Source organism: Salvelinus fontinalis, chromosome 18 (genome assembly GCF_029448725.1).
Source record: "Salvelinus fontinalis isolate EN_2023a chromosome 18, ASM2944872v1, whole genome shotgun sequence".
Taxonomy (NCBI): domain Eukaryota; kingdom Metazoa; phylum Chordata; class Actinopteri; order Salmoniformes; family Salmonidae; genus Salvelinus; species Salvelinus fontinalis.
The window spans coordinates 45,730,559-45,749,191 of record NC_074682.1 but is presented as its reverse complement, the minus strand read 5'-3'; the positions used below and the strand labels follow the sequence as shown (position 1 = coordinate 45,749,191).

General features: G+C 45.2%; 1 protein-coding gene across 7 annotated transcripts in view; it reads left to right on the top strand.

Annotated features, from left to right (window-relative positions):
• Positions 1 to 18,633, top strand: part of LOC129815626 (disks large-associated protein 4-like) — a 224,167-nt gene that overhangs the window by 140,095 nt on the left and 65,439 nt on the right. For 5 of the 7 annotated variants that reach the window (XM_055869606.1, XM_055869600.1, XM_055869602.1 and 2 more), the window contains one exon: positions 16,604 to 17,994. In XM_055869606.1, coding sequence (XP_055725581.1) covers positions 16,675 to 17,994 — 1,320 coding nt within the window. In that variant the 5' untranslated portion in view covers positions 16,604 to 16,674. Of the gene's footprint in view, positions 1 to 6,760; positions 6,925 to 16,603; positions 17,995 to 18,633 lie in introns of all 7 variants that reach the window. The other 2 variants (XM_055869601.1, XM_055869603.1) reach the window with 1 other exon arrangement.

Sequence of the window (18,633 nt, the reverse complement as noted above, 5' to 3'; positions counted from 1 at the left end):
TGGTTAGCTTGTCATAACCCCACTGTTTCTTGGCCACAGAGGGCTCTCACGGGGTGGTCGCGAGAGTGCTCAGGTAGGTGTTTAGGGGTTTCCGTTGGTGCTACTACGGTGGAAAGTCCAGACCAGGTCTCCACCGTGCACATTCCCCCAGAATATGCCGATTTGGCTCTCGCCTTCTGTAAAAAGAAGGCGACTCAATTACCACCCCATCGACAGGGGGATTGTGCGATAGATCTCCTGGTAGACGCTGCATATCCCAGGAGTCACGTGTATCCCCTGTCGCAAGCGGAGACAGTGGCTATGGATACATATATCTCTGAATCCCTGCGTCAGGGGTTCATTCAGCCATCCATTTCACCCGCCTCTTCGAGTTTCTTTTTTGTGAAGAAAAAGGATGGCGGTTTACGCCCGTGCATTGATTATCGAGGTCTCAATAAAATCACGGTGAAATATAGTTACCCGCTACCTCTGATAAATACAGTTATGGAGTCAATGCGCGGGGCACGCTTCTTCACAAAATTGGATCTCAGGAGTGCGTATAATCTGGTGCGTATTCGGAAGGGTGATGAGTGGAAGACGGCATTTAGCACCACCTCAGGTCATTATGAGTACCTGGTCATGCCATATGGGTTGATGAATGCTCCATCAGTCTTCCAATCATTTGTAGATGAGATCTTCAGGGACCTGCACGGGCAGGGTGTAGTGGTATATATAGATGATATTCTGATATACTCCGCTACACGCGCCGAGCATGTGTCCCTGGTGCGCAGGGTGCTTGGTCGCCTGTTGGAGCATGATCTATATGTCAAGGCTGAGAAATGCTTGTTCTTCCAACGATCCATCTCCTTCCTAGGGCATCGGATTTCCACTTCAGGAGTGGAAATGGAGAGCGACCGCATTACAGCCGTGCGTAATTGGCCGACTCCAACCACGGTAAAGGAGGTGCAGCGCTTTTTGGGGTTTGCCAATTACTACCGGAGATTTATCCGGGGTTTTGGTCAGGTTGCGGCTCCCATTACCTCACTGCTAAAGGGGGGCCCGGTGCGCTTGCAGTGGTCGGCTGAGGCGAACAGGGCTTTTGGACATCTGAAGACTCTGTTTACCTCGGCACCTGTGTTGGCTCATCCGGATCCCTCTTTGCCATTCATGGTAGAGGTGGACGCATCCAAAGCTGGGATAGGAGCAGTGCTCTCTCAGCGTTCGGGTGTGCCACTGAAGCTTCGCCCCTGTGCTTTCTTTTCGAAGATGCTCAGCCCGGCGGAGCGATACTATGATGTGGGGGACCGAGAGCTGTTAGCTGTCGTAGAAGCCTTGAAGGTGTGGAGGCACTGGCTTGAGGGGGCTAAACACCCTTTTCTCATCTGGACTGACCACCGCAATCTGGAGTACATCCGGCAGGCGAAGAGAATGAATCCTCGCCAGGCAAGGTGGGCCATGTTTTTCACTCGTTTTGTGTTTACTCTTACTTACAGACCAGGCTCCCAGAACGTCAAGGCAGACGCATTGTCTCGGCTGTATGACATAGAGGAGCGGTCCATGGATCCCACTCCTATACTCCCAGCTTCGTGTTTGGTGGCGCCAGTAGTGTGGGAGCTGGACGCGGACATTGAGCGGGCGTCACGTGCAGAGCCCTCTCCTCCTGAGTGTCCAGCTGGTCGTCTGTACGTTCCGTCTGCTGTCCGCGACCGATTGATCTATTGGGCTCACACGTCACCCTCTGGTCATCCTGGGATAGGTCGGACGATGCGCTGTCTTGATGGGAGGTACTGGTGGCCCACTTTAGCTAAGGACGTGAGGATTTATGTTTCCTCCTGCTCGGTGTGCGCCCAGTGCAAGGCTCCTAGACACCTGCCTAGAGGTAAGCTTCAACCTTTACCTGTTCCTCAACGGCCGTGGTCGCACCTGTCAGTGGATTTTTTGTCTGATCTTCCACCTTCACAGGGTTACACCACGATCTTGGTTGTTGTGGATTGGTTTTCGAAGTCCTGTCGTCTCCTCCCTTTGCCCGGTCTCCCTACGGCCTTACAAACTGCAGAGGCCCTGTTTACACACGTTTTCCGGCACTATGGGGTGCCTGAGGATATAGTGTCTGATCGGGGTCCCCAGTTCACATCAAGGGTCTGGAAGGCGTTCATGGAACGTCTGGGGATCTCAGTTAGTCTTACCTCAGGTTTTCACCCCGAGAGTAATGGGCAGGTGGAGAGAGTTAACCAGGATGTGGGCAGGTTTCTGCGGTCCTATTGCCAGGACCGGCCGGGGGAGTGGGCGAAGTTCGTGCCCTGGGCAGAGATGGCCCAGAACTCGCTACGTCACTCCTCCACTAACCTTACTCCTTTTCAATGTGTATTAGGGTATCAGCCGGTTCTGGCTCCTTGGCATCAGAGTCAGACCGAGGCTCCTGCGGTGGACAATTGGTTTCGGCACGCTGAGGAAACCTGGGAGGCAGCCCACATCCACCTTCAGCGCGCCATAAGGCGCCAGAAAATTGGCGCAGACCGTCGCCGCAGTGAGGCCCCGGTGTTCGCACCAGGGGACAGGGTCTGGCTCTCGACCCGAAACCTGCCCCTCCGCCTGCTCTGCCGGAAGCTGGGTCCGCGGTTTGTGGGGCCGTTTAAAGTCCTGAGGAGAGTGAACGAGGTATTTTATAGGTTACAACTGCCCACTAATTACCGTATTAACCCCTCGTTCCATGTCTCTCTCCTCAGGCCGGTAGTGGCTGGCCCGCTCCAGGAGGCTGAAGTGCGTGAAGTTCCTCCGCCTCCTCTAGACATCGAGGGGGTCCCGGCGTACTCTGTTCGATCCATTTTGGATTCGAGACGTCGGGCGAGGGGCCTTCAGTACCTCGTGGACTGGGAGGGGTACGGGCCGGAGGAGAGATGCTGGGTTCCGGTGGAGGACGTTTTAGATCCTTCCATGTTAAAAGAATTCCACCGCCTCCATCCGGATCGCCCTGCACCTCGCCCTCCGGGTCGTCCCCGAGGCCGGTGTCCACGCGCAGCTGGAGCCGCGCGTCAGGGGGGGGTAATGTCACGACTTCTGCCGAAGTCGTTGCCTCTCCTTGTTCGGGCGGTGTTCGGCGGTCGACGTCACCGGTCTTCTAGCCATCATCGATCCATTTTTCATTTTCCATTGGTTTTGTCTTGTCTTCCCACACACCTGTTTTCAATCCCATCCATTATCTATTGTGTATTTAACCCTCTGTTTCCCCTCATGTCGTTGTCAGAGATTGTTTATTGTGAGGGTTATCTTTATGTGTATAGGTGTGCGACGGGTCATCTTACCCATATTGTTATTATGGTTTTCTGATGAGTGTTATGGAGCAGATTGCTGGGACTTTCATTAAAAGACTCCATTCTACACTCTGTTTGACTCTCCTGCGCCTGACTTCCCTGCCACCTATACACGCGACGCTGACAGAGGGAAATAAGTATTTGACCACTCGTCAAAACATGACTTAGAACTTGGTGGAAAAACCCTTCTTGGCAATCACAGAGGTCAGACGTTTCTTATAGTTGGCCACCTGGTTTGCACATGTCTCAGGAGGGATTTTGTCCCATTCCTCTTTGCAGATCTTCTCCAAGTCATTAAGGTTTCGAGGCTGACGTTTGGCAACTCGAACCTTCAGCTCCCTCCACAGATTTTGATTAAGGTCTTCAGCTCCCTCCCACAGATGGGATTAAGGTCTGGAGACTGGCTAGGCCACTCCAGGACCTTAATGTGCTTCTTCTTGAGTGCTGGGGACAATAAAAGGCCACTCTAAAATGTGCACTTTTGTCACAGAACACAATGCCACAGATGTCTCAAGTTGAAGGAGCATGGAATTAGCATCCTGACTGCAAGAATGTCCATCAGAGCTGTTGCCAGAGAATTTAATGATACATTAAAGCCGCCTCCAACGTCATTTTATTTAATATGGCAGCATTTTCTTGAAAAAATTAAATAAAACAACATAATTCATGATGGTTTTTATTTGATTTTAGTCCGTTTTGGAGTGAAAGATAGTTTCAGTATAGTTTTAGTTTTTCATACAGGTTTGTTCATTATTTTATTTCAGTGTACTAAATTGTTTTTTCATTATTAGTTTTTGTTTTAGTTTCAGTTCACTATTATAACCTTGCTTTGGAGGAGGGAGATCAGTGACCTAACATCAAGGGGTTTTAGATGTGTATTCCATCTGGACTGGAAGCTATTGAACATGTGATCTGTATGTGAATTAATACCCACAGCTGTAATAGAAGATACATTTGTAGAAAATCAAAGGTGGGCTATTTAGAAAAAATGTACGGTGTACATTTGATGAGAGATGTTAAAGAACCTACCACGCTTGTATGTAGATCTGTAGCTCATATGGATAGGAAGGTATTGATAGTTAGACCTATCACAATAAGTATGCCTGTAACATCAGGGAAGTGGTGAACTGGAATTCTAACAAATGTAGCATGGATGACGAGGTCAGTGACTTCACATGATCTGGTTTAACATCTCCATTTCATCTAGATATGTAACACCCTTAGTGGTTAGTGGTAACTAATACAAATATTGGGCCCTTCAGCGACTGGAGGCCCTATGCAGTGTGTGTCATCTTCATATTTGGTGAACCCTCCTGAATGGGAATTGCAATCACCTTTATTGCACTTTAATGAAGGTCCCTAAAGCACATGAGTGCCAGAAAAAAGCATGTTGACTACTTTCCGGCTTTGTTAAGGGAAGAGTTCGACTATCAGTCTAAAATAATAATCATAATATTTTAAATAATATAATTCTAGATATCACTCTCATCATCCTAGAACCCTCCGTCGGAGAGCTATTGATGAGTCAACCTCTGAATATCGAAAGTCAAAACAAATCTACTGTGGTGATCAACCATGCATAAAGACCTGGCATGAAGGCGTCAATAAACCAGTTGCTATACAGTTATTTAACTATTGTAGAGGGATTGCGGTTGAAAACTAGCTGGCTTGCTAAAACTGGCACATTTACAGTAATATTGATTCATGTGCACTGTCCCTGTAAAACGACATTGAACAAAGTACAGTAGAGTAGATTGTTGTAGAACATTTAGCAAAATATTACTCCTACGGTATAAAGTTGAATACTCACTTTTACTGCAGTTAAATGATTTGTGAATTGGTGCCTCTTGTGACTATGAGAGCTGAAGCAATGTGCAGCGCCATACGTTATGAGTTTCGTTTTCCCTGCATATAAGTTTTGTTTTCCCTGAAACTAGTGTGTTCTAGCCAATCAGAAAGTGTTATAGGCAAAAACCCAATCCAGGGCAGAGATAAATTCTGATAAATGATTATCAAGTACTCTCCTTAGCCTTATGCCAACAACTATAAAACGAGTGAAAAAATGTGTCAGATAGAATCTATATGGAGAGTCTGTTAGTGCCATACTGTAGCAACATCACAGTGAAAGCATTTTATGCATAGTTATAGTATCCAACAACAGGTTGTATAGTATAGGACTTTATTGAGCCTCTGCTTATGTTGTGCTGTCTATAAGGCAGCAACGTGGGTGGTAGCAAAGCAATGTTAGAGAGTATCAGGAAGGCTGCTCTTTGGATGAAAGGGTCTTGGCAATAATGAAAACGACTACTTTCCAAGGCACTGATATCTGATACTTGATATGAGCACAGATTTTTATACATTTGTAAGGGTGTATTGCTCGGTTTAGGCCATAATCTCTCTCCTCCTCCTGCATTCTTAGCCTCACAGTTTTTGAGAGTGCTTATATATCACATTTATTTATAAAGCCCTTCTTACATCAGCTGATGTCACAAAGTGCTGTACAGAAACCCAGCCTAAAACCCCAAACAGCAAGCAATGCAGGTGTAGAAGCATATATCATGCTAAGGTCATATCAAGTTAAAAACAATACCCTGACACATGAAGTTTTTGAAAGTGTGTATAGAAACGGAGGTAGACTGGCGGTTAGAGAGGCGAGCCGGCAACCAGAGGCTGGGTTGCCAGTTCGAGACAAGGGTCCGATGGGTAAAATCTGGCGGGAAGTGAGCTGGCAACCGGAGGTTTGCAGGAATCAAATCCTAGATGCTGTTGTGCCCTTGAGCAAGGCACTTAACTCCCCGGGCACCCAGTGTGGCAGGCACCCCCACACCTCTCCAAAACCTGTATGTGTATTTATGCGTGTCTATCCGAGGGATTGGGTTAACAGAGGAAATAACATTTTGGTTGGACATTGTGGATAATTGACCAATAAAGTGATCTTAATCTTAATAACAGACAAGAGGTAGTTACACTCTTTATTTATTTTTATTTAACAATTCACCAAATATATCAATCAGACCCATTTTGCATATAGAAAACAGTGATAAAATAGACAACTTTCTGTGTTGTTGACCCCATAAACATGTAAAAGGGTTGTTCCACATATAGAGTAAATTTTGCGTCCCTTTAATCTGCGGCCCGTGGAAACAGATAAGAAGTGGGGGCTGCTTGAGTTGATTATATAGGCAAGCTGTGTGTGTTTGTGTGTGTGTGTGTGTGTGTGTGTGTGTGTGTGTGTGTGTGTGTGTGTGTGTGTGTGTGTGTGTGTGTGTGTGTGTGTGTGTGTGTGTGTGTGTGTGTGTGTGTGTGTGTGTGTGTGCATGTGTGTGTGCGTGTGTGTGTGTGTGTGTGTGTGTGCTCACGTGATGCATTTGGATGTTTACCTTGACATTGACCAGTGAATGCTTGCAGACACAATGTTAATGGGAACAGAATTGTCTGATTACCTCCTCTTCCTTGTGCCATCTCAACAGCTGCAGCGACCAATCAAAAGCATGGAAACAGACGATGGTGTCATTAGCAAACAAAATCAGCGGTGCGTTCAGTTTGACTCAACGTTTGCTACATTGCGTGGCGGTTTATCCTGAAAGGCTCATTTTCCCAAAACGGTGTTCACCGATCTTCAAAAGCCTTTGAGGTACGTTTGCTCCTGTTTGGTGAGTGTGGCCTGATCAATATGGGTGTGACTATCTGAAATCGTAAAACTCAACATACCAAATGGTAACTGCCCTCTGGGCCACCGTAATCACAATGTTTTTCACCTGGTCGTTCAGTACAGTACCATTTCCGTTATATTCAACATTGCACACTGTTCTGTCATAGTGAACGCAACCCATTCCACACTTCTACTGTACCAAAGAAGGTTTAGTATGGAGATGCCCAGAAACAGCTTATCCAATATAAATCCCTGGTCACGCTTGTAGGTGATGTCACGGTGATTTTAGCTAGCTAAACTCATGCGCAGAAACACGTCATCGGGTCTAACAGTCATGTTGGGCTGCACTGTGCATGTGCGGCTGTTTTTGATGAAAATTAAAACGTGTCAGTTTGTCACTTTCACGAGGTTGGACTTATAACATGTTCAGCTACCTTAGACATTGTCTCGAATCTAGGTTGTGCCATTAGAAATCAAAATTAACAACTAAGGACAAATGTTTCACTTCTCTAGTTGACTTTCCAAACCCCAAACCCCGTTCTGGTCTGTCGAGTCTGCTTGCGAGACGTTCCAAGAAGTTTTGGACTGCTGTGCCTTTGGGTTAGAAAACTCTGTGCTTCTACACAATGACTCTTTAGAGAATGTTCTAGCCTACCATTCTACCATTGCCTGTCTGGTCTTTGATCAGACCAGATAGACCTGTTCCTTCACGGTGGTATAAGATCTGTCAGAGAAATCTGAAACCGGTATACTGTATGTACAGAGAAATCTGCAGGTGTGTCCCTCTCCAACAGCCTATTTCCTGTAAGGTGTGTTGATCCTAGATTGATCCAAAGGAACAAGATACAGTACAACTTGAACTGCACCAGTTCTTGAGCAACATCTTGATACTTAGACACGTTGCTACATTATCCTGACCTGGATCATCTTTGGTTTATATTCCGTGAAACAAGTTCTCTGTTTCAGGTTAAACTAAAAAACTTATTTCAGGTTAAACTAAAAAACTTCTTTCACTGAGAAACACTATTAAACCAACTGGATGTCAATGCCAACATTTAATATTGTGAATGTCCAAGAAACAGGACTCTATTACAGGACAAAAATTGTATAATAGATTGTTGTACAAAGTTTAGCACATTTTATTACTAAGGTGTCACGCCCTGACCTTAGTTCCTTTTTATGTCTCTATTTTGGTTGGTCAGGGCGTGAGTTGGGGTGGGCATTCTATGTTTTTGTTCTATGTTTTCTATTTCTATGTGTTTGGCCGGGTGTGGTTCTCAATCAGAGGCAGCTGTCTATCGTTGTCTCTGATTGAGAACCATACTTGTGGGTAGTTGTTTTCTGTTTTGTGTTGTAGCACCTTACAGGACTGTTTTGATTTTCGTTTATTCACTTTGTTATTTTGTATTTAGTGTTCAGTTTTTTTCAATAAAGCATGAACACTTTCCACGCTGCGTTTTGGTCTGATCCTTCCTGTTCATCAGACGAAGAAGATAGTTACTTAAGGTAGTTAAGTTGAATACTCACGTTCACTGCAGTTAAATGGTCTGTGAATTGAGGTGAAGCAATGTGCTGTCCCAGTAACTAGTCAGTTCAAGCCAATCAAAGATTTGCTAGGCAAGAAAGTTTACATAGAATGTTACTTACTGTCAATTATATTGAATGTGATTCCCTCTACAATGGAATAGATGGTAGCAGGGCAATATTAGAGAGAAATAGAGACAATAGACAATAAAGCTAAATACTATACATTCCAAGGCACTGATATCTGCATTTTTATATACTGTATTTATATCGATGTACAGATGTAGGATATTAATTTGATCACTCTTTTGTTGCTGCAAATTTTCTTGCACAATTGGAAATGCAAACTGTAGTGTATTTGAGGTTTAAAAAACGTCTAAAGTTTCTAATTTCCACTGACATTTCAGACTCGAGTTGCCCTAACAAAAAATGTATCAAACCCTACAAAAATGTCCATTAATTATAATCTACGTAATAATTTACGTTTCCTGTTGCTGAAGGATTATTATCCTGCTGTATAAAACTGGCTCAAATTGAGATACTACATCTGTGTGGCTTGGCTCCGGCCACATCTCTCTCCACCTGCCTCCACAGCAACTCAGACTGCTATTCTAGTCAGTAATTCACAGATTTCATTATTGGCATCCATGGAATCAGCCTTCATCCATCCACCTTCCGTAAATTCTTGTTAATCTAACTGCACTGTCCAATTTACAGTAGCGATTACAGTGAAAGAATGCCATGCTATTGTTTGAGGAGAGTGCACAGTTATGTACTTGAAAATGTATTATTAAACCAATTAGGCACATTTGGGAAGTCTTGATATAAAAAATGTTAACAGAAATGTATTTTCCATTTAACTACACATGTCAGTTATGAACAAAATCTTATTTATAAATGACAGGCTAGGAACACTGGGTTAACTGCCTTGTTCAGGGGAAGAATAACAGATTTTTACCTTGTCAGCTCGGGGATTCGATCTAGTAACCTTTTGGTTACTGGCCCAACACTAACCACTAGGATACCTGCCAGCCCAGAAATGCAATGGTTCATTGGATAAGTCTAAAACTTTGCACATACACTGCTGCCATCTAGTGTCCAAAATCCAAATTGCGCCTGGGCTGGCATTGCGCCTGGGCATGCATGTTTTTTCTATGTATTATCTTTTACCAGATCTAATGTGTTATGTTCTCCTACATTAATTTAACATTTCCACAAACTTCAAAGGGTTTCCTTTCAAATGGTATCAAGAATATGCATATCCTTGCTTCAGGTCCTGAGCTACAGGCAGTTAGATTTGGGTATGTCATTTTAGGTGAAAATTGAAAAAAGGTGTGGATCCTTAAGAGGTTTTAACCACCTTGCCAGGCAGGGCACTGGCACAGACCGTCTGGGGCTGGGCAGGCTTGCTGGAGAGGAACCAACCAGCCATCCCCATCTGCCACTCGGTGCCACCCGCCGCCGGCCCAATCCTCTTTACCTGCCTCACTCGGTGTGCCAGCCTTCGTGCCTCATGCCAGGGATGCCTGTTGGAAAAGCTATTTTCTTTTGGAGTCTGGCGAGAGAGAGACAGATGGGAAGCTGGGAAGAGGGAGGGGTCTACCTGGAGGTAAGGGCTCTCCTGGTGACAAGACATTAGGGCTGTGGCTGTGTACCTGCCGGCTGTGGAAGGGGAGGTAGGGGAGGTAGTCAGCAGCAGAAGGTGTTGCTATCAGAGTGGAACAGAAGCGAGGTGGAGGTTTGATGTTGGACGTGTGAGAGGAAAGGAGGGGACTCCTTGCTGGGTTTCAACTGGCTACTCATGCGATGCTGAAAGCAACGACATACTGTATCTCCATCCATCCCCATGCATGAACTCTCTCTCTCTCTCTTGCTCTCTCTCTCTCTCTCTCTCGCTCTCTCCCACAACACACACAAACACACACAATATATAAAATGAACATTAAACAAACGTTCCAAAGGAATAGAGACATTTCAAATGTCATGTTATATATATACACAGTGTTGTAACGGTGTGCAAATAGGTAAAGACCAAAAGGGAAAATAAATAAGGGTTGCCCTTTTCTTGTGGAAACGGGTCACAAATATTGCTGTTGTGATTGCACACTGTAGTATTTCACCCAATAGATATGGTAGTTTATCAATATTTGATTTGTTTTCTAATTCTTTGTGTCTCTGTAATCTGAGGAAAATATGTCTCTCCTAATATGGTCATACATTTGGCACGAGGATAGGAAGTGCAGCTTAGTTTCCACCTCATTTGTGGGCATTGTACACATAGCCTGTCTTCTCTTGAGAGCCAGGTCTGCCTACGACTATGCTCACTGAGTCTGTACATAGTAAACGCTTTCCTTAATTTTGGGTCAGTCACACTGGTCAGATATTCTGCCACTGTGTACTCTCTGTTTAGGGCCAAGTAGCATTCTAGTTTGCTCTGTTTTTTTGTTAATTCTTTCCAATGTGTCAAGTAATTATCTTTTTGTTTTCTCATGATTTGGTTGGGTCTAATTGTTTTGCTGTCCTGTCCTGTGGGGTCTGTTTGTGTTTGTGAACAGAGCCCCAGGACTTGCTTGCTTGGGGGACTCTTCTCCAGGTTAATCTCTCTGTGATGGCTTTGTTATGGAAGGTTTAGGAACCACTTCCATTCAGGTGGTCGTAGAATTGAACAGCTCTTTTCTGGATTTTGATCATTAACAACAACCATAAAGGACAATGTGTTCTAAACTCAGGAAAAAAAGAAACGTCCTCTCACTGTCAACTGTGTTTATTTTCAGCAAACTTAACATGTGTAAATATTTGTATGAACATAACAAGATTCAATAACTGAGACATAAATTGAACAAGTTCCACAGAGATGTGACTAACAGAAATTGAATAATGTGTCCCTGAACAAAGGGGGGGTCAAAATCAAAAGTAACAGTCAGTATCTGGTGTGGCCACCAGCTGCATTAAGTACTGCAGTGCATCTCCTCCTCATAGACTGCACCAGATATGCCAGTTCTTGCTGTGAGATGTTACCCCACTCTTCCACCGAGGCACCTGCAAGTTCCCGGACATTTCTGGGGAGACCCAAACACCCTCCAATCCAACAGGTCCCAGACGTGCTCAATCGGATTGAGATCCGGGCTCTTCGCTGGCCATGGCAGAACACTGACATTCCTGTCTTGCAGGAAATCACGCACAGAACGAGCAGTATGGCTGGTGGCATTGTCATGCTGGAGGGTTCAGGATGCGCCTGCAGGAAGGGTACCACATGAGGGAGGAGGATGTCTTCCCTGTAACGCACAGCGTTGAGATTGCCTGCAATGACAACAAGCTCAGTCCGATGATGCTGTGACACACCGTGACGGACCCTCCACCTCCAAATCGATCCCGCTCCAGAGTACAGGCCTCGGTGTAAAGCTCATTCCTTTGAGGATAAACGCAAATCCGACCATCACCCCTGGTGAGACAAAACCGTGACTCATCAGTGAAGAGCACTTTTTGCCAATCCTGTCTGGTCCAGTGATGGTGAGTTTGTGCCCATAGGCGACGTTGTTGCTGGTGATGTCTGGTGAGGACCTGCCTTACAACAAGCCTACAAGCCCTCAGTCCAGCCTCTCTCAGCCTATTGTGGACAGTCTGAGCACTGATAGAGGGATTGTGCATTCCTGGTGTAACTCGGGCAGTTGTTGTTGCCATCCTGTACCTGTTCCGCAGGTGTGATGTTTTACGATGTACCGATCCTGTGCAGGTGTTGTTACACGTGGTCTGCCACTGCGAGGATGATCAGCTGTCGGTCCCGTCTCCCTGTAGTGCTGTCTTAGGCGTCTCACGGACATTGCAATTTATTGCCCAGGCCCCATCTGCAGTCCTCATGCCTCCTTGCACATGCCTAAGGCACGTTCACGCAGATGAGCAGGGACCCTGGACATCTTTCTTTTGTTTTTTTTCAGAGTCAGTAGAAAGGCCTCTTTAGTGTCCTAAGTTTTCATAACTGTGACCTTAATTGCCTACCATCTGTAAGCTATTGATGTCTTAACGGCCGTTCCACAGGTGCAAGTTCATTAATTGTTTATGGTTCATTGAACAAGCATGGGAAATAGTGTTTAAACCCTTTACAATGAAGATCTGTGAAGTTATTTTGATTTGACTAATTATCTTTGAAAGACAGGTTTCTGAAAAGGGGACGTTTCTAGTTTTGCTAAATTTATAACTGATTGAAGTATTTTTTGCCAGATCCTAATTGGTATGTCGAATTTTATGTTCCTTTTGATGGCGTAGAAGGCCCTTCTTGTCTCTCAGATCGTTCACAGCTTTGTGGAAGTTACCTGTGGCGCTGATGTTTAGGCCGAGGTATGTATCGTTTTTTTGTGTGCTCTATGGCAACGGTGTCTAGATGGAATTTGTCTAATCAACAAAAGTATGACAGAACTTTGCCTTTGTTTTGGTTTGTTTTCTTGTCAATTAGGGTGTGCAGGGTGAATACGTGGTCTGTCATACGGGATTTTGGTAAAAAGCCAATTAGAAATTTGAACAGAACATCGTGAGGAAATGTACGAGTCTGCTGTTAATGATAATGCAGAGGATTTTCCTAGGGTTGCTGTTGACACATATCCCATGGTAGTTATTGGGGTCAAATTTGTCTCCACTTTTGTGGATTGGGGTGATCAGTCCTTGGTTCCAAATATTGGGGAAGATGCCAGAGCTGGGGATGATGTTAAAGAGTTTAAGAATAGCCCATTGGAATTTGTGGTCTGTATATTTTATCATTTAATTTAGGATACCATCAATACCACAGGCCTTTTTGGGTGGGAGGGTTTGTATTTTGTCCTGTAGTTTATTCAATGTTTTAGGAGAATACAGTAGGTTCTGGTAGTCTTAAATAGTTGACTCTAAGATTTGTATTTGATCATGTACAGTGCCTTTGCAAAGTATTCAAACCACTTTACTTTTTTCACATGTTAGGTTAGTCTTATTCTAAAATTATTTAATTTGTTTTTTTCCCTCATCAATCTACACACAATACCCCATAATGAAAAAGCAAAAACAGGTTTTTAGAAATTGTTGCAAATAAAATATACAAATAAACTGAAATATCACATTTACATAAGCATTCAGACTGTTTACTCAGCACCTTTGGCAGCGGTTACAGCCTTGAGTCTTCTTGGGTATGATGCTACAAGTTTGGCACACCTGTATTTGGGGAGTTTCTCCCATTCTTCTCTGCAGATCCTCTCAAGTTCTGCCAGGTTGGATGGGGAGCATTGCTGCACAGCTATTTTCAAGTCCGGGCTCTGGCTGGGCCACTCAAGCACATTCAGACACTTGTCCTGTTGGAAGATGAACCTTAAACCCCAGCCTGAGGTCCTGTGCGCTCTGGAGCAGGTTTTCATTAAATCTCTCTGTACTTTGCTCCATTCCTCTTTGCCTCGATCCTGACTAATCTCCCAGTCCCTGCCGCTGAAAAAAATCCCCACAACATGATGCTGGCACCACCATGAGTCACCGTAGGGATGGTGCCAGGTTTCCTCCAGATGTGACGCTTGGCATTCAGTCCAAAGAGAGTCTTGTTTCTCATGGTCTGAGAGTCTTTAGGTGCCTTTTGGCAAACTCGAAGCAGGCTTTCATGTGCCTTTTACTGAGGAGTGGCTTCCGTCTGGCCACTCTACCATGCAGACATAGTTGTACTTCTGGAAGGTTCTCCCATCTCCACAGAGGAACTCAAGAGCTCTGTCAGAGTGACCATTGGATTCTTGGTCACCTCCCTGACCAAGGCCCTTCTCCCCTGATTACTCAGTTTGGTCGGGCGGCCAGCTCTAGGAAGAGTCTTGGTGGCTCCAAACTTCTTCTATTTAAGAATGATGGATGCCACTGTGTTCTTTGGGACCAAATCATGTCCAATCAATTGAATTTACCACAGGTGGACTCCAATCAAGTTGTAGAAACATCTCAAGGATGATCAATAGAAACAGGATGCATCTGAGCTTTTTTAAATCAATTTTAGTATAAGGCTGTAACGTAACAAAATGTGGAAAAAGTCATGGGGTCTGAATACTTTCTGAAGGCACTGTTTGTTTATGCTGTTTGTTCATTTTTTAAATTATTTTTTACAGCTTTTCTGCTACATATTCATACATTTTACATGTACATTTTACATACATAGTACTTTTATATAAAGCAGTCACATAACACTAATACATTACCAAACATAAGCTCTTTAATCCCACCCCTCAGCCACTCTCAGCCCATCCCACCTATCACTATAGACCACCCTTATTTGGTTTCCATGTGACATATATTTTGTGCTGTGATGTTTTACATTATATCTTTACCTTTCTAATCGTATAGTATCCACAGATTGTGAGCTAAAGATGAAAACCTTTCCTACAAATTTTATTATATTATTTATTGACTGACTATGGCTTTCCAAATCGACCAACACGGATATTTGTAACGTTCATTTTTAGTGCATGTTGTGATTTTTGAAACATTCCTGAACCTGTGACAAGAAAAAGGCTACAAAGGGAAAATACAAGAATAAATGATCGACTGATTCTGTCTCTTCGCAGCAAAATCTACAGAGCTGAGATTGTTGTATGTCCCATGCCCCATGTTTGTTTGTTATACAGCCAAAAATATTGGAGAAGTGGTTTATCCATACATCTCTGTTTTGGATAGATAACTCTTCGTGTTGTTGTTTGTTTAGTGTGTTCCAATTTTCCCAGAAGTGGTTAGATTCTATGGATTCTTCAATTACATTGAGGTGATTTCTGACATGCTATTCCTTCTTTTTCCGTAGTGTATTTCTGTATTGTTTTAGTGATTCGCCATATTGAAGGTGTAGGATCAGGTTTTCTGGATCTCTATGTTGTTGGTTGGATATGTTTCTCAATTTCTTTCTTTCTTAGGTTTTTCCATTCTTCATCAAACTATTTGTCATCGTTGTTTACAGTTTTAGATTTGATAGGGAAGCTGAGAGGTCAAATATACTGTTTAGGATTCTACTGCCAAGTTTGCACCTTCACTATCACAGTGATATGTTTTGTCCAGGAAGTTGTATAAAAGGGATTGAATTTGCCTAATTGCTTTTTGGTAGGTTTCCACACTACTTTCCTTCCATCTATAGCATTTCTTAATATTATTCAGTTCCTTTGGCTTTGATGCCTCATGACTGAGTATTGCTCTGTTCAAGAAAAATGTGATTTTGTTGTGATCTGATAGCGGTGTCAGTGGACTGACTGTGAACGCTCTTAGAGACTCTGAGTTGAGGTCAGTGATAAAGTAGTCTACAGTACTACTGCCAGGAGATGAGCTATAGGTGTACCCACCATAGGAGTCCCTTCGAGGCCTACCATCAACTATGTACATACCCAGCATGCAACAGAGCTGCATGAGTTGTGACCCGTTTTTGTTGGTTATGTTGTCGTTGTTGTGTCTAGGGGGGGCATATGGGGGAGGGAATGTTGACACCTCCAGGTAGGTGTTTGTCCCCCTGTGTGCTGAGGGTGTCCGGTTCTTGTCCAGTTCTGGCGTTTAGGTCGCCACCGACTAGTACATGTCCCTGAGCCTGGAAATGGTTGATCTCCCCTCTAGGATGGAGAAGCTGTCTTCATTAAAGTATGGGGATTCTAGTGAGGGGATATAGGTAGCACACAGGAGGACATTATCCTCTGTTGAGATCATTTCCTTTTGAATTTCTCTCTCTCTGTCTACCTCACACACACATTGACTCTACAATGCCATAGCTGTAGTTGTTCATGACTGCTAACGTGTTGGTTTCCACAAGACAAAATTAAAATGAACCCCCTGAACTGCATTGTTTCATTTCACTTCCAGTATTTCAACACTGATGTTCACCATGGAAAGCTGTGGGAAGCTGACTCATTGATATCTAAATACTTCCTTCACAGCCCTCAGAGGGCTAGTCTGTTTCTGAGCATAAATGGGTGTGTTTGTTTGCCTGCACATTTATGTACTGTATGATCAAAATTGTGTGTGTGCATGCGTGCGTGCGTGTTTTTGAAAGTGTGTATATTGTATTGTACAAGGGTGCCTTCAGGGGTGCGCTCGTGTGCATATTTGTGTGTACAGCATGACAGCATGCATCGGTCTGTCTGGCCAGAGCCTATTATCTCTCTCTCTCTCTGTTTTGTAGGACTTATCTTCCAGGCCTGTCGTCTCTTCCCGGCTGGGGAGTCTTCTAGAAGGGGGCCCCTTTTGTCCACCATGAAAGGGTTAGGAGCCAAACGCAACCGCCATCTGTCTGACTCCTGCGACCCCACCCAGGGCCCCCCAGAGCCCCTGTACTCACACCAGGCGTCCACCCTGCCTCGGAGCCCCTACCTCCTCAGCCCCACCAGCATGGACCATTACGGCACCATGGATCCCCGCCACTGCAACCCCAATATGGAAGCCCACCACAACCAGGGATCCCTGCCCCCGGACTACTCCCTCCCCCTCAACAACCAGCTGTCCAACAGCAGCACCTTCCCCCATGTCCACTACAACTCCCATTATGACCCCAGCGACTTCTCCCCACCACAGGAGGACAGCATCGGCGGCATAAGTACAGGAACCCTGGGCACCTCCATGTCGATGGGGATGCATGGCATGAGCGGCATGGGGGGCCTGCAGAGCAGCCGGGGGGCCATGATCACCAGTGGTTCAGCTACTATCTCCGGCGGGGCCAAGATGAACCGGCAGTTGCAGCCCAACCTGCTGGACCAGTTGGAGAAGCAGCTGCCCGGGGGGCCTCGTGACGGCTTCAGCACGCTGCAGTTCCACCGGAGCACATCGGCCGCCCTCTCCGTCGCCTCCAAGCAGCGCACCGACAGCCCCGGGCGCATCCGTAACCTAGTGTGCTCCGTCCAGAAGCTCTTCGCCAAGTCACAGTCCATAGACGGACACAACCTCAAGGGCGTCAATGGGCGTTCGGGGACGGGTAGCGGCAGCGGCGGGACCTCGTCCGGAACTGAGGACAGCGGGAAGCGGGACCAGCGTGCAAAGAGCAAAGACCGGGGCGGAGCCAAGTCAGACGGGGGCGGGACGGGCAAGCGGCGGCCGCGTTCCAACATGTCGGGCTACTGGAGCTCAGACGACCTGGACAACGCCAACCTCAGCAACTACCGCAACCCTATAGCCATGACGCTGGGACGCCCCACCACCCATGCCACCCAGCACACCACCCACGGTATTACCTACGATGCTCAGCAGGGGGCACTACAGCAGCAGCAGGGACAACAACAGAGCCGCTACGTGATTCACAGTGGCTACAACACCATTAGTTCGTCTAAGAGCAGCAACGAAGTCATGAAGTACCAGCAGATGCTGGCAGGACCCGGAGGTGGGGGAGGAGGGGGAGGAGGGATCAGCATGGGAGTGAACAGTAATGACTTTATGAAGGGAGGTTCGTGGTCGACCCTGACCCTGGGTCAGCCCAGACAGGTGCTGCAGAAGGGCCACTCGGCTACCCTAGACCGGTCCATGCTCAAGTCCAAGTCGTGCCAGCAGGAGCTTGCCTGCCACTACCTGCAAGTGGGCCGACAGGTGAGTATTATCTAAACAATTTCTGTTGTCAAACGGTTATCATCATATCAGATAGAGTGCTGGACATAAAAAAAATGCGGAGACAAAGAATAAAGCATAGTGCATACTTAAATACAAATATATTTACCGTCAAGACAGTTTGTCAGGTCTGACAAAGATCTGTTTGGATCAAAACATAAAAGTACTGTATGTGTTGGACCATTTGTGTGGCAGGTTGACTATTCCTCCACTATGTCTCAGTCAGCTGTCTCGTCTTTCAGTTTGTTCCATTTATTTAACTAAAATATGGCCATTTCTGCAAATGTTTTCTTTTATCAGCCTGACTTTATGTGCTGACATTCATGGCATACCACTGTAAATGGCACACACACAATTCCATGTGACATTAACATGCTGTTATATAAATGTCAGTTCCATGTTTACCTATAGAATTGTTTTGACTTTGTTCTCAAGTTTCAAAGTAAAGATATTCAGGGAGGAGTTGGTAACAGCCCTGTAGCACTCAAATAATTGTATTTATTTATTGTGTAATCGATAAAACCATATCTATGATCAAGAAAAGTAGAGTGGGAGTCCCTCGGTGATACATTTTAGATCCTCTTTAGCCCATACTGTAGATTATAGAGTGAATACTGTAAA